This window comes from Gorilla gorilla, chromosome 1 (genome assembly GCF_029281585.2).
Source record: "Gorilla gorilla gorilla isolate KB3781 chromosome 1, NHGRI_mGorGor1-v2.1_pri, whole genome shotgun sequence".
In the NCBI taxonomy this organism is placed as follows: Eukaryota; Metazoa; Chordata; class Mammalia; order Primates; family Hominidae; genus Gorilla; species Gorilla gorilla.
The window spans coordinates 105,981,253-105,996,357 of record NC_073224.2 but is presented as its reverse complement, the minus strand read 5'-3'; the positions used below and the strand labels follow the sequence as shown (position 1 = coordinate 105,996,357).

The 15,105-nt window shown below is 42.2% G+C and overlaps 1 protein-coding gene across 12 annotated transcripts in view; it reads right to left on the bottom strand.

Moving 5' to 3' along the window:
- Window positions 1-15,105, bottom strand: part of ARNT (aryl hydrocarbon receptor nuclear translocator) — a 66,592-nt gene that overhangs the window by 29,095 nt on the left and 22,392 nt on the right. For 4 of the 12 annotated variants that reach the window (XM_004026601.5, XM_019021846.4, XM_055358271.2 and 1 more), the window contains 4 exons: window positions 14,043-14,087; window positions 7,647-7,691; window positions 3,809-3,853; window positions 837-1,050 (listed from right to left, as the gene is read on the bottom strand). In XM_004026601.5, coding sequence (XP_004026650.1) covers window positions 837-1,050; window positions 3,809-3,853; window positions 7,647-7,691; window positions 14,043-14,087 — 349 coding nt within the window. Of the gene's footprint in view, window positions 1-836; window positions 1,051-3,808; window positions 3,854-7,646; window positions 7,692-14,042; window positions 14,122-15,105 lie in introns of all 12 variants that reach the window. The other 8 variants (XM_063694589.1, XM_063694615.1, XM_019021849.4 and 5 more) reach the window with 3 other exon arrangements.

The following is a 15,105-nucleotide window of genomic DNA, read 5'->3' as shown; positions in this document are numbered from 1 at the left end:
ATCATTTGATTAAATTGGTGGCATTAAGGGAATACTTGATTGATACTGAAGTAAATTTTTTTCTTCCTTATACCTCCTACATTTTCCAAATTTTTCTGCAATGATCATGTTATTTTAATAACCAAAATAGAACATGGCTTCCTTACCCTCAGAAGTCTTCCCTAACCATCCTCACTCAAGTCTAGCCATTCTATTCACTTTAGCCATCCCTTCAGTATGTCTATCTAGTCCCACATAAAATTACTAATTAAAAAATACAATTCCTCTCTTTATGCATTTTCCTGTTATTTTCTGTGATATCCTGCCACTCACATACTTATATTCAGATGAAGTTCCTGAAAGGCAGAAAATGTTTACACCTTCTTTTTTTCATAGTGATCACATGTAACAGAGCACATCCCTAAGCAACAATTAGACTCTCAGTTCTTCTATCACCAAAGGTGGGACAGATTCATTCTATTACTAAAACTAGAAGCTGCTTCAGGGATAAGAAATAGATTTCTTCCATCTTCTATAACCCTAAAGGCAAGAAAGAAAATTGGTTCCATGGACATAGTCATTTCCTCTGTGATTCCACTGTTCTTCTTCCATCCTATATGCTATATTCATGAGTCAAGTTCTCAAATATTAATACTTATTAGCTTATTAAATAGTTTTCACAACTCTTCTCTACTTCTCATTGTCCCAATGCTAATTAATGTTATAGCCAAGGACTGAAATTCATTTTCCCATTGTCTGACTTCTTCCTGAAAAGCTGAATTCTTGTCCAAAAAATGAAAACTTTCAAGAGATTCACCCAGATTCCAGACTCTCTCAGAACTGTAAGTCCCAGAGACCTGATCAGTGAGGAAAGACGGCTTATAGGAGCCATCAGTGGATGTGTTGCCAGTTCCCCGCAAGGACTTCATGTGAGAAACTGCCATGCGTAAGATGGTTAGCTTGTCTGGTTTTCGAGCCAGGGCACTACAGGTGGGTACCATATCTGACAGTTCTGTGATGTAGGCTGTCATCTTGTTCCGTCGCCGCCGTTCAATTTCACTGTGATTTTCCCTGCATGGAAAGAAAGAGAAGCCCCATCCAGGTGGTCACATCTGGTCATTTGGTAGCAGGGAGAGTGATATGGATACCAAGTGTGCTGCTGAAGAATGTGGTATTCAGATTTAGTGATGCTTAAGTCTCAGCAGTTAAAATAAGGTTTGCCAACCTTCTCATGCAAAGCAAGCATGAAACAGAACTAATAAGGCAGACAGAGAACAAGATAATGTAATTCCCTTCCCCCTATTTCCTGGCAACTTCACATCCTTTGTAAATTACCACTCCCTCAGAACAAAAGCTGTTTTAAGAAACGACAGGTCAGGCATGGTGGCTCATGCCTATAATCCCAGCACTTTGGGAGACGGAGGCAGGTGGATTACTTGAGGCCAGGAGTTCGAGATCGGCCTGGCCAACATGGTGAAATCCTGTCTCTACTAAAAATACAAAAATTAGCAGGGCACAGTGGCATGCATCTGTAATCCCAGCTACTTGGGAGGCTGAGACAGGAGAATCACTTGAATCTGGGAGGAGGAGGTTGCAGTGAGCTGAGATCACACCACTGCACTTCAGCCTGGGTGGCAGAGCGAGACTCCATTTCAAAAAAAAAACAAAAAACAAAAGAAAAAAAAAGATAGTATTTTTAAATGCTGATTTTACTCACTTAAGTTCCTATGGAACATATAACCTCAGCTTGGTTAACTCCCATGCTTACTAATTCAACTATTTAAAGGCCAGAAAATAAAAGGACCAATTTTTGCCAACTCAAGTATGTGGCTCCATAGCTGATACAAGAATTGATAGTATAGATTTCCTTGGTCTATAAAATATGGTAAGCCTCTCTCTTATTTGCAACATTAAAAGGCAGAATTTGAAGATTTTGAAGTTTTATTTGGCCCATTAATGCACAAAGTCCTACCTTCTTTATCTGGGTGTGCTGCCAGTGCACTAAACTTCTTACAAGACTTAAGATACACCATCCACTAAAAGTCCCATATGGGTCCCCAGTCTGGGATGAAGTTAACTGGAGGAGTGGAATGGAGAGGAGGATGATTAAAGGTCTGGCAAGACAATTGGAATCTCACCCAGGTAAATAGACCACAGCTCCAACACTGACTTCCTCAAAATTAAGACAGAAAGATATCACTGTTAACAGGAATAATCCAGCAGTTTTCCAACAGGAATTTTTTAAAGCCCATTAAGTTTCTCAGTGTCCTCCATGGGGATGCCTCAAGGAGATAATCATGCAACATGCTGCATTTCTGCTTCTACTCAAATATTTGCCTTATCTCTCTTCTTTTTTTTTTTTTTTTTTTTTTTTGAGATGGAGTCTTGCTCTGTCACCCAGGCTGGAGTACAGTGGCGGGATCTCGGCTCACCGCAACCTCCGCCTTCTGGGTTCAAGCAATTCTCCTATCTCAGCCTCCCAGGTAGCTGGGACTACAGGCGCACACCACTACGCCCAGCTTTTTTTTTTTATTTTTAGTAGAGACGCGGTTTCACCAAGTTGGCCAGGATATTCTCCATCTCTTGACCTCGTGATCTGCCTGCCTCGGCCTCCCAAAGTGCTAGGGTTACAAGCATGAGCCACTGCGCCCGGCCTGCTTTATCTCTTTTATTTATTTCTGTTACCACTTAAGAATTCTACTTGAACAAAAGTTCTTTGTCCAAAAAAAAAAGAAAGAAAGAAAATTAAAAATCTAACATAAATCTCTTTTTTCTGAGAAGAGCAAAGGGAGGTCAAGTAGGTAAGTGACTTTCCCCAGGCTGCTCTCTTCCCAATACAATGTTTTCTCCACCACATCATGCCAAATCCATTTTCTGAACAGTGAAAGGGTTAGTAAGAAGCTCGAGTTAAACTGTCAGCAAAATGAGTTTGTGACCCAGATTAAAGAGGAAATAGTAGAAAAAAGGGGGAATATAGTAAAAATGGGTATTGGCATCAATGATCTATTTCCTAAGTCACCCCCAAATCACAGATACTAGAAAACAGAAAAGTCTATGCATATTTCTTCTGCAGTATTTTTACATTACAAACAACAGTCTCCAAAGAGAATTCTAGAGTCTCCTTTCTAAATGGCAAAAAGGGTCTCTCCACATAGGCCCATATTTAGTTACACTTTGCCTAAGACATAAAATTCTATTCTCAAACATAAAGCACTCATCTTCCTAGTATCTGACAGATTTCTGACACGTAAGTACAGAAACTTGGTCTTTTAAATAGCCACATCAAGGAAACTAAAACTTTTCTAGAAAACTACCACAAGAAAGGATTCGGTCACCAAAGCAACACTAGTTCTGTTGTGAGAATAATCTAGGCTGTGAGTCTTCATAGGAAAATAGGTGTGAGTTTCCTAGAGGTGTGGAGTAAATGCTGAGGCCTAAATACTGGGAACTAATCACCAATACAGATATATTTATTGGTTTTCTGATAAAAAGAGTATTTCCCTGTTAAAGCACCAACTGGCACAGTTGCATTCCTTCTAAGAGCTTTTTGTTCTGTGAAACTTAGTACTGACATAAAGAGAAAAAGAAAAAAAAACTTAAAACTAATAGCAATTTCTTAAATCCCTAAGCAAAGTTCCCTCAACTCACCCACTTTCTGATGGGGGAAGCCAAAGTTCCTGTTACACTCAAACTTCTAAAAAATCTTGTCCTCTCTTGCCACAGATAAGGAAAAATACAAAGAGAAAGGGGAAGAAAAGAAAGAGTAAGAAAAAGGATAGAAAAAGCAGCATCATCTGCTTCATCATGCTAAAAGACACTGTTCTCCTACCTGGCAAGTCTCTCTTTATCCGCAGAGCTCTGCTCATCATCCGACCTAAAAATAGAATTAATGAACTAAGCTAAAATTAAAATAAAAAAGAAGGAAGGAAGGGGGGAGGGAGGAAGGGAAAAAGGAAGGAGGGAGGGAGAGGAAATGGAGGGAGGAAAAAAAAAGAAAAGGAGAAAGAAGAGAGAAAAGGATATAGAACTAAACAGATGCAGAGAAGAGAGGAGGGAAATGGAATTATAGGCAGGAACCTTGCCTGTAACTCTACAAAGCCATCTGTTAGGATAAAGAAAAAGTAACTTACAAGATTAAAGGTCAACATAAAAGCAAAGCCAATATATAGTAAATTAACATGATCTAAACACAGAAAGCATTTTGCCAATCGATCTCTGTAGGGACCAAAGATATACAGAGTCTGAACAAGAACCAACCAAGGGAATTCAGGAATACCATTTTCATGCACTGTTCCCAATCTGGAAAGAAAATGATATCCACATGTGCTATTCTATAATGAAAAAATTAAAGACAGAGTAAATTAAAGATGATACTATCAAACAAGTGATGACAAATATAATCTCTCTCCCTCTCACACAAACAACACATGCACGTGCCACACAGTGACAAAATAACCAACCAGATTTCACTGGAGAAATTATATAAATAACTCTAAGAGGTAGGTTTCTGGCATATCTTCTATTATTGATTTGTTCCTAAAATAATTATTAACTTTGATTCAGTCCTTTTGCCATTTCTCTGCAGTATAGCCACACAGGAATGGATCAAAAGTAACAATTCCCTCTCCACTGGAGAAGGATACAAAGAACCATCACTAAATTTTTCCAGAAAACTGAGATACTGTAATGATGGGTGGCAACTGAGGAAATAGCAAGGTGTTGGCAGGCCATTGTGTCAGGAATGTGTCAATTCCATTTTAAATATATTTATATAGATAAAGAGGCCCTGAATAAAATGTCTAAGTATGACAGGTTAACAAGCTAAAAGATTATTTAGCTATTAAAAATGACAAATATAATAACCTTATCAATATATGGGAATGTTTTTATAAAATGGTCAATAGGCAGAAAATAACACAGTAACAATGAAGAAGAATGTAAAAATTTACGCGTATATTCTGATGACAAGAGAAGGAGAACTGAGTGATAGTCAGCAGTTTAGAGTTTTACATTCCTTGGGTTATTTCTTCTATATAGTTCCTTAACAAACTACAAACTTCTTTTTTTTCAAAAAGTTGAGCAACTTTTGCCTCTGCCTCCCAAAGTGCTGAAATTACAGGCATAAGCCACCACTCCCGGCCTCTTACTGTCATTTTTAAAAGAACAAGACTAACCAGGCATGGTGGCTATGCATATTCCCAAAAGTTTTTCAAAAAGTTTTCAGCTTTTAAGACCCTTTATATCCCAAGGAGGATATGTGAGGGGCACTACCTTAACAAATCATATGAATGAATTCTGTTATTTAAAAAAAAAGTTAAGCATCTAAAATTCCTATTTCTACTACCCCTACTACTACAGATCCACAATCCCTAATCCACCTCAGTATTCCTGAATGAAATATATGCACATTAAGCAGGACAAATGAAAACCAAAATCATTCATGCGATGTTTTCATGGCTTTTTGAAATTTCATCAAGATACTGCCAATAATAACTGATGGCCTGACTTTTCAATGAAGCTTGAAAAACTATCCTCCAAGTATCTATGATTAACTTCTCATTTTAGAGATGGTTCACGTCCTAAAGACTTTACAAATATTTATTTCAATTAGTTTTGATAAACAAATTATTCTTCAAAAACCTCTTAACTTCACTCCTTTCCTGTTACCACTGCCACTCTAGCCCAGGCCCTCATGGTTTTATAGCTGTCTTATTATTGCAACAGCTTCCTATCTACCTCCCTACAGTCTAACAGTCCATCCCTTTAATCAATTCTATAACTGCTACCAGAGAAATATCCCTACAATGCATTTTATATAATACCCTCTAATTCAAAGCCTGAGATTGCATCTCATCACTCCAGAATAGTTTTTAACTACTTCCCCTGATATTTGTAATCTCTCTACATCAATGGTTCTTAAAGTATGTTCCCAAGACCAGGAGCATCAGCAACGAACAAATTCTAAGTGCTAAGTGCTCAGTTAATCACTGGATTTTGAAATAACGAATTATTCATCTTTCTGAGGTAGCTACAAACTTAATTTTTAAAAAAGAAATAATGTATTGCCTAATATTTAATAAAAACTTTCTAAAAAGAAAACTGACATTTGAGTTAAGAATTTAATAAAAAAAGTATATTTCATCATCTTGATAGGTAATTTAAACAAATTTTTTTTCAATCAAAACTTTACTTGTCACAAAAACTGTTTCCTTACTGTCTTTTTTTTTTTTTTCTGATACAAAATCTTGCTGTCACCCAGGCTGGAGTGCAATGGTGCCATCTCTGCTCACTGCAACCTCCACCTCCCGGGCTCACGCAATTCTCATGCCTCAGCCTCTAGAGTAGCTGGGATTATGAGTGCCCACCATGATGCCTGGCTAATTTTTATATTTTTAGTAGAGATGGGGTTTCACCATGTTGGCCAGGCTGGTTTTGAACTCCTGACCTCAAGTGATCCACCTGCCTCTGCCTCCCAAAGTGCTGGAATTACAGGCATATGCCACCACTCCTGGCCTCTTACCGTCATTTTTAAAAAAACAGGACCAACCAGGCATGGTGGCTATGCATATAATCCCAATATTTGGGAAACTGAGGTAGGAGGATCACTGAAACCCCAGAGTTTGAGGCTGCAGTGAGCTATGATCATGCCACTGTACTCCAGCCTGGGAAACACAATGAAAACAATGTCTCTAAAAAATATACATATATTAAAATAAAATAATAGGCCAGGCACAGTGGCTCACACCTGTAATCCCAGCACTCTGGGAGGCTGAGGTGGGTGAATCGCTTGAGGTGAGGAGTTCGAGACAAGCCTGGCCAACATGGTGAAACCCCATCTCTGCTAAAAAAAATTATTACAAAAATTAGCTAGGCATGGTGGCACATGCCCATATTCCCAGCTACTAGGGAGGCTGAGGTGGAAGAACAGCTTGAACCCAGGAGGCAGAGGTTACAGTGAGCTGAGATTACACCACTGTACTACAGCATGGGCGATGGAGTGAGACTCTGTCTCAAAAAAATAAAATAGGCCGGGTGCGGTGGCTCACACCTATAATCCTAGCACCTTGGGAGGCCGAGGCGGGCAGATCACAAGGTCAGGAGTTCAAGATCACCCTGACCAACATGGTGAAACCCCATCTCTACTAAAAATACAAAAATTAGCCGGGCGTGGTGGCAGGGGCCTATAATCCCAGCTACTCAGGAGGCTGAGGCAGGAGAATCGCTTGAACCCGGGAGGTGAAGGTTGCAGTGAGCCGAGATGGCGCCATTGCACTCCAGCCTGGGCAACAGAGCAAGACTCTGTCTCAAAATAAATAAATTAATTACAGAACCATTATCTGTATTCCTATTTTTGTAGATCCATTTAATAATAAATGCAAGCACAAAATCCATAATTTGTGCTCCTATGGAAACCTTGCAAGCACATTGCTTTAGTTATCACATACACAGAAAAACACTGTATAAAATATACTGCCAGTTTGAAGCCATGTCACCTGAACATAAATGACAGTTATAATACTAAGTTTCACATACTTCCAAATAGGAAAGATATTAAACAGAGAAATTCCGTCTCATCCAGAAAAAATTAAGTCAATATGCTAGGATTGTCTGGTTCTACAACATGGATCATATTATATATTACAATATATTACCTACTACAATATTACCTGGCAAACCGCTCCTTATCGTTAGACATCTGATCATCATCACACCTGAAGGAGAGAAAAAGGATTGTTTCAAAGCATTACACTTGTTACATCTATTTCACTCTGAAAAGTAAACTAGAAAGGGGTGGAAATATTCAATAGAAAAAAAGCCAATGGAAAAGCATCACAAAGTGATAGAAATAACAGCAGCACCCCATAGAACTTAAAAGACCCACAACTATTATTTGTCAGGTTTCTGGTATTTCCATTACCCTTACCAGACACACCAAAAAAAGATGATGATCTAATGACAACACAGCTGACTGGCCTGTCAGCCCAATTCTAAAGTAAGGGGTTAGTTTTGGGTTTTTTTTCCAATTCTGGTAAAAAACACATAAAATTTACTGTATACCATTTTTAAGTGTACAGTTGAGTAGTGCTAACCATATTCACATTGTTGTGCAACAGATATCTAGAACTTTTTCATTTTGCAACTAACTGAAACTCTATACTCATCAAACACCATTTTCTCATTTCTCCTTCACCCCAACCCCTAGCAACCACCATTTTACTTTCTGTGTCTATGAATTTGACTACTTGTAGATACCTCATGTAAGTGGAATCATACAGTAATTGTCTTTTTGTTATTGGCTTATTCTTTCAGTATAATGTCCTTAAGATTCATCCATCTTGCAGCATATGACAGGTTCTTTCTTTTTAAGGCTGAATAATATTCCCTTGTATGTACATACTACATTTTCTGTATCCACTCATCTGTCAGTGGACATTTCGGTTACTTCGACCTCTTATCTATTGCGCAAAATGGGCCAATAAACATGAGTGTGCAAATATCTCTTCAAGATTCTGCCTTCGATTATTTTGTATATATATACCCAGAAAAAAGAAGGGGGAGGCTGGGCGCAGTGGCTCACGCCTGTAATCCCAGCACTTTGGGAGGCCAACGCTGGGCAGATCACGAGGTCAAGAGATCCAGACCACTCTGGCCAACATGGTGAAACCCCGTCTCTACTAAAAATACAAAAATTAGCTGGGTGTGGTGGCACGTGCTTATAGTCCCAGCTACTTGGGAGGCTGAGGCAGCAGAATCACTTGAACCTGGGAGGCGGAGGTTGCAGTGAGCTGAGATCACGCCACTGCATTTGTGGCAACAGAGCGAGACTCCGTCTCAAAAAAAAAAAAAAAAAAAGAAGGGGGAAAGGGAATTTGGCAGTGCTTTTCTCAGGCACAACAACCCGACTTGGTAAGATAAACTATGATAGTCTTTTTTTATGGTTAGGAAAAGGACAAACGAACCTCTCTTTGGATCAGCATGTAGCTGTGACTACTGGATTTTATGGAAGCAATGACTCAGGGTTAGAGCTAATTCACGGGTATAAAAAAAGACTAGTGGTTACCCTCATATCTTTCATACACACAGTGAAGTTCCACTAATAGCATGTATCATTATAATTCAGGATTCTCAATAGGAGGAATTCTCAATAAAGCTGTTTGAAAAAGTCTATCTTCTCCAGAAATTGAAATCTCTTCCCTTCTTCACATTTATTGAGACTCATTAAGTCTCAAGAGACCTCTTAGAGAATTATACTTCCACTCGCAACTATTTCTTTATGATGGCCAAGTCACGGTTGTTGTTTTCAAGAGTATTTGGCAAAGTTCATCTAGAGAGTAGCCAGAAATATGAGCCTTAACTTTAAATGTTACTATAAAAAAAGAAGATAGATGCTATTAACTGTATGAAGCATTATAAAACTAAAAAATGGCAAGTAATTTACAATATGGACATCCTTTGTGCAAAAAAAACTGAGGAGGTAAGTGTGTGTATGCTCACACATACACATTTATATACAATTGTATATACACTATTTTTGGAAGGATACTCAACAAACTGGAAACTGTAGTTGTCTAAAGAGTTTTGAAGGTCCAGGCTGGGGGCAGTGGCCCACACTTGTAATCCCAGCACTTTGGGAGGTCGAGCCGAGTGGATCAGGAGTTTGAGACACCAGCCTGGCCAACATGGCGAAACCTTGTCGCTACTAAAAGTACAAAAATTAGCCGGGCATGGTGGCAGGCGCCTGTAATCCCAGCTACTCAGGAGGCTGAGGCAGGAGAATAGCTTGAACTCAGGAGGCGGAGGATGCAATGAGCAGGGATCGAACCACTGCACTCCAACGTGGGCAACAAGAGCGAGACTCCTCTCAAAAAAAAAAGGAGTTCTGAAGATCCAAAGTAAAACGAAGATGTGCTTTCACTATATATAACTCTGTACTGTTTGAAATTTTGTTGTTTTTCTTTTTTGAGGCAAGGTCGCCCAGGTTGGAGAGCAGTGGCACAACCTTGGCTCACTGCAATCTCTGCTTCCAGGACTCAAACCACCCTCCCACCTCAGCTTCCCGAGTAGCTGAGACTAGGCACACACCAGCACATCCAGCTAATTTTTGTAACATCTTTTGTACAGATGGAGTTTTGCCATGTTGCCCAGACTGGTCCTGAATTCCAGAGCTTAAGCGATCCACCCACCTCAGCCTCCTAAAGTGCTGGGATTACAGGTGTAAGCCACCAGGCCCAGCCTGAAATTTCTGTAATAAAATACACTTATATTACTTTCCCAATTAAAGAAAAAACTTAGTTAACAAAACAAACAAATAAGAAAAAGAAATGGGCCAGGCGTGGTGGCTCATGCCTATAATCCCAGCACTTTGGGAGGCCGAGGTGGGCGGATCACCTGAGGTCGGCAGTTCAAGACCAGCCTGACCAACATGGAGAAACCCCATCTCTACTAAAAATACAAAATTAGCCGGGCGTGGTAGTGCATGCCTGTAATCCCAGCTACTCGGGAGGCTGAGGCAGGAGAATCGCTTGAACCTGGGAGGCAGAGGTTGCGGTGAGCCGAGATCATACCATTGCACTCCAGCCTGGGCAACAAGAGTGAAAATCAGTCTCAAAAAAAAAGAAAGAAAGAAAATAAATAAATGATATTAAATCTGGGCACCCACACAATCAAATCATTTTTTTTTCATTGGGCTCCTTTATCAAATTGTCTGTTACTCAGCAACGTACAGACTACCTGGGTAATATTTTCAACTCTGGAAAGAAAAAAAGCAGGTTGCAGTCAAAGTTCTCTTCCTTTTGAGTCTTACTGTTTTTCTTACTTGAAAACAAGACAAGCAATTGGTCTTCAGCAAGAATATCCCCCTTTTCTGAAAGAACTCCTTCATCAATATATTAAAAAGTCCATTTTCAGGCCAGGTACAGTGGCTCATGCCTGTAATCCCAACACTTTGGAAGGCCAAGGTGGGAGGACTGCTTGAGCACAGGAGTTTAAGACCAGCCTGGGCAACATAATTTTAAAATTAGCCAGGTATTATGGCTCACACCTGTAGACCCAGCTACTTGGGAGACTGAGGTGGGAGGATCGCTTGAGCCCTGGAGGTCGAGGCTGTAGTGAGCCGAGACTGTGCCACTGCACTCCAGTCTGAGTGATAGAGTAAGACCCTGTCTCAAAAAAATAAGAAGAAAATAGGCTGGACATGGTGGCTTATGCCTATAACCCCAGCCCTTTGGGAAGCTGAGGCGGGTGGACCACTTAAGACCAAGAGTTCAAGACCGGTCTGGCTAACATGGTGAAACCCCATCTCTACTAAAAATACAAAAATTAGCCAGGTGTGGTAGTCCCAGCTACTCAGGAGGCTGAGGCACTAGAATCGCTTGAACCTGGAAGGCAGAAGTTGTAGTGAGCCAAGATTGCACCACTGCACTCCAGCCTGGGCGACAGAGGAAGACTCTGTCTCAAAAAAACAAACAAATAAATAGTCCATTTTAAAAGCTCCAGAATATTAACTACTCAAAAATACAAATTCCTCACACCTGTAATCCCAGCACTTTGGGAGGCCGAGGAGGGCGGATCACGAGGTCAAGAGATCGAGCCCATCCTGCCCAACATGGTGAAACCCTGTTTCTACTAAAAATACAAAAATTAGCCCTCTCCCTCTCCCTCTCCGTCTCCCTCTCCCCACGGTCTCCCTCTCCCCACAGTCTCCCTCTCCCTCTCTTTCCACGGTCTCCCTCTGATGCCGAGCCGAAGCTGGACTGTACTGCTGCCATCTCCGCTCACTGCAACCTCCCTGCCTGGTTCTCCTGCCTCAGCCTGCCGAGTGCCTGCGATTGCAGGCACGCACTGCCACGCCGGACTGGTTTTCGTATTTTTTTGGTGGAGACGGGGTTTCGCTGTGTGGGCCGGGCTGGTCTCCAGCTCCTAACCGCGAGTGATCTGCCAGCCTCGGCCTCCCGAGGTGCCGGGATTGCAGACGGAGTCTCGTTCACTCAGTGCTCAATGTTGCCCAGGCTGGAGTGCAGTGGCGTGATCTCGGCTCACTACAACCTCCGCCTCCCAGCCGCCTGCCTTGGCCTCCCAAAGTGCCGAGATTGCAGCCTCTGCCTGGCCGCCACCCCGTCTGGGAAGTGAGGAGCATCTCTGCCTGGCCGCCCATCGTCTGGGATGTGAGGAGCCCCTCTGCCCAGCTGCCCAGTCTGGGAAGTAAGGAGCGCCTCTTCCCGGCCGCCATCCCGTCTAGGAAGTGAGGAGCGTCTCTGCCCCGCAGCCCATCCTCTGAGATGTGGGGAGCGCCTCTGCCCTGCCGCCCCGTCTGGGATGTGAGGAGCGCCTCTGCCCGGTCGCGACCCCGTCTGGGAGGTGAGGAGCGTCTCTGTCCGGCTGCCCCGTCTGAGAAGTGAGGAGCCCCTCCGCCCGGCAGCCGCCCCGTCTGAGAAGTGAGGAGCCCCTCCGCCCAGCAGCCGCCCCGTCTTGAGATGTGAGGAGCCCCTCTGCCCCGCAGCCACCCCGTCCGGGAAGTGAGGAGCGTCTCCGCCGGGCAGCCGCCCCGTCCGGGAGGGTGGTGGGGGGCGCCACCGCCCCGTCCGGGAGGTGGGGGGCGCCTCTGCCTGGCCGCCCCTTCTGGGAAGTGAGGAGCCCCTCTGCCCGGCCGCCGCCCCGTCTGGGAGGTGTACCCAACAGCTCATTGAGAATGGGCCATGATGACGATGGCGGTTTTGTCGAATAGAAAAGGGGGAAATGTGGGGAAAAGATAGAGAAATCAGATTGTTGCTGTGTCTGTGTAGAAAGAAGTAGACATAGGAGACTCCATTTTGTTCTGTACTAAGAAAAATTCTTCTGCCTTGGGATGCTGTTGATCTATGACCTTACCCCCAACCCACTGCTCTCTGAAACATGTGCTGTGTCCAATCAGGGTTAAATGGATTAAGGGCGGTGCAAGATGTGCTTTGTTAAACAGATGCTTGAAGGCAGCATGCGCATTAAGAGTCATCACCACTCCCTAATCTCAAGTACCCAGGGACACAAACACTGCGGAAGGCCGCAGGGTCCTCTGCCTAGGAAAACCAGAGACCTTTGTTCACTTGTTTATCTGCTGACCTTCCCTCCACTATTGCCCTATGACCCTGCCAAATCCCCCTCTGCGAGAAACACCCAAGAATGATCAATAAAAAAAAAAATTAATAAAAAATAAAAAATACAAAAATTAGCTGGGCATGGTGGCACGCACCTGTAGTCCTGGCTACTTGGGAGGCTGAGGCAGGAGAATCACTAGAACCCAGGAGGCGGAGGTTGCAGTGAGCCGAGATCGCACCACTGCACTCCTGGCGACAGAGCAAGACTCCGTCTCAAAAAAAAAACAAAACAAAAAAATACAAATTCCAATTCCTGCTACCTATAAGAGGTGTCAACAGGTGTCAGAGGGTATGACAGAGTCACAGATTAATGACACCTCAAGCAATGAATTACACCTCTCAGTATGTACTTCCTTGTGTAACCCCCTCACACACTCACACCTGGAACATATGACTTGCTTTGGCCAATGGGACATAAGCAAATGTCATATAAGCAGAGGCTTGATAAGCACTTGCACACTGGGATTTGTGCTGTAGATTGTAGCCATCACCACATGAAAAAATTCAGTCTGGCCTCCTTGAGGGTAAAAAAACACATAGACAGAAATACCTAGCCATCCCAGCTGAGTCCAGTTCTCAGCTGACCAGCTGAGAATGCAGTCTTATGAATGAGTCTAGGTGAGATAAGCAGAATAAACATGCAGTCAATCCACAGAATTGAGAAATAACGAACTGTTGTTCTTTTTAGGCTATGAAGTAGTAGAGAACTGATACAGAGGGTTTGTAAATGCCGTCCTCTCCTCACTGAGGTCCTTTAGTCTCTAGAGATATTAACGGAATGCTTAAAAATTTTCTGAGATATATGAATACTTATAGTTTTAGGATGAAGTACTCTCCTTAGACCTAAGGACAAAAATTTGCAAGTCAGAAGTATAAAGATCATAAACTAATTTTTAATATCAGACATCTAAGGAAAGTTTTTCAGTCTCTTACCTCAAAAATTTACTGTTCCCTTCTCCATCATCATCAAAATCCAGCCTGAGGAAAGCCAACAATAAATACTTTAAGCCTGCTGATAATACAAAACATTAAGAAGTTAAAATTTCTCAACACAAGCTACCGGAACACCCACCCAAATGGAAGAATGGAAAGAGGAAGTGGCAGAAGTCAAACAAAGCTACATTTCCTCTTGTTCATAGTCCCAAACTAGGCAAAGAAGTACAAAACTGGGGCCAGGAGTGGTGGCTCACGCCTGTAATCCCAGCACTTTGGAAGGCCAAGGTGGGTGGATCACCTGAGGTCAGGAGTTCGAGATCAGCCTGGCCAACATGCTGAAACCCCATCTCTACTAAAAATACAAAAATTAGCTGGGCATGGTGGCGGGCGCCTGTAATCTCAGCTACTCAGGAGGCTGAGGCAGGAGAATTGCTGGAACCCGGGAGGTGGAGGTTTCAGTGAGCCAAGATCGCGCCATTGCACTCAAGCCTGGGCAACAACTGCAAGACTCCGTCTCAAAAAAAAAAAAGGACAAAACTGGGCAATAGAAACAAAAGTACCTTCTGCTACCTTAACACTTTCCTAGAGTAGCAGTCAATCTTTGCCAGAGTTTTCAATCAGACTACAACCTCTGTAAAGGGAGCAGGAATCCACTCAGAAAAAATAAGAAAACATTAACGTAAATAATTCAGGTCCATGTTTCATTTCTAGAGTCTGCTCTGAGCCGTGTTACCAAATTTCTGAAACATCTTTCAAAGCAGTGATCTTACATAAAGGAGTGACTTAATACCTACGAAGATTGTTAGATAATGTTTCTTTCCTTCATTGATCTAATAAACATGTAATATATACTTCATTCAAGACACTGTGCTAGGTGAGGTAAAAACAAGAACCTTGCCCTCAAGGGGCTCTTCACCTAGAGAAATACAAATATAAAACAAGTGAGAATAGGAAAGTGTCACATAAGAGGTACAATCAACATGCTACAGACATTCAGGGAAAGAAAAAGTGAATTTCTTTTAAGGAGATTAGGAAAGATTATAAACAATAAAATAGGCCG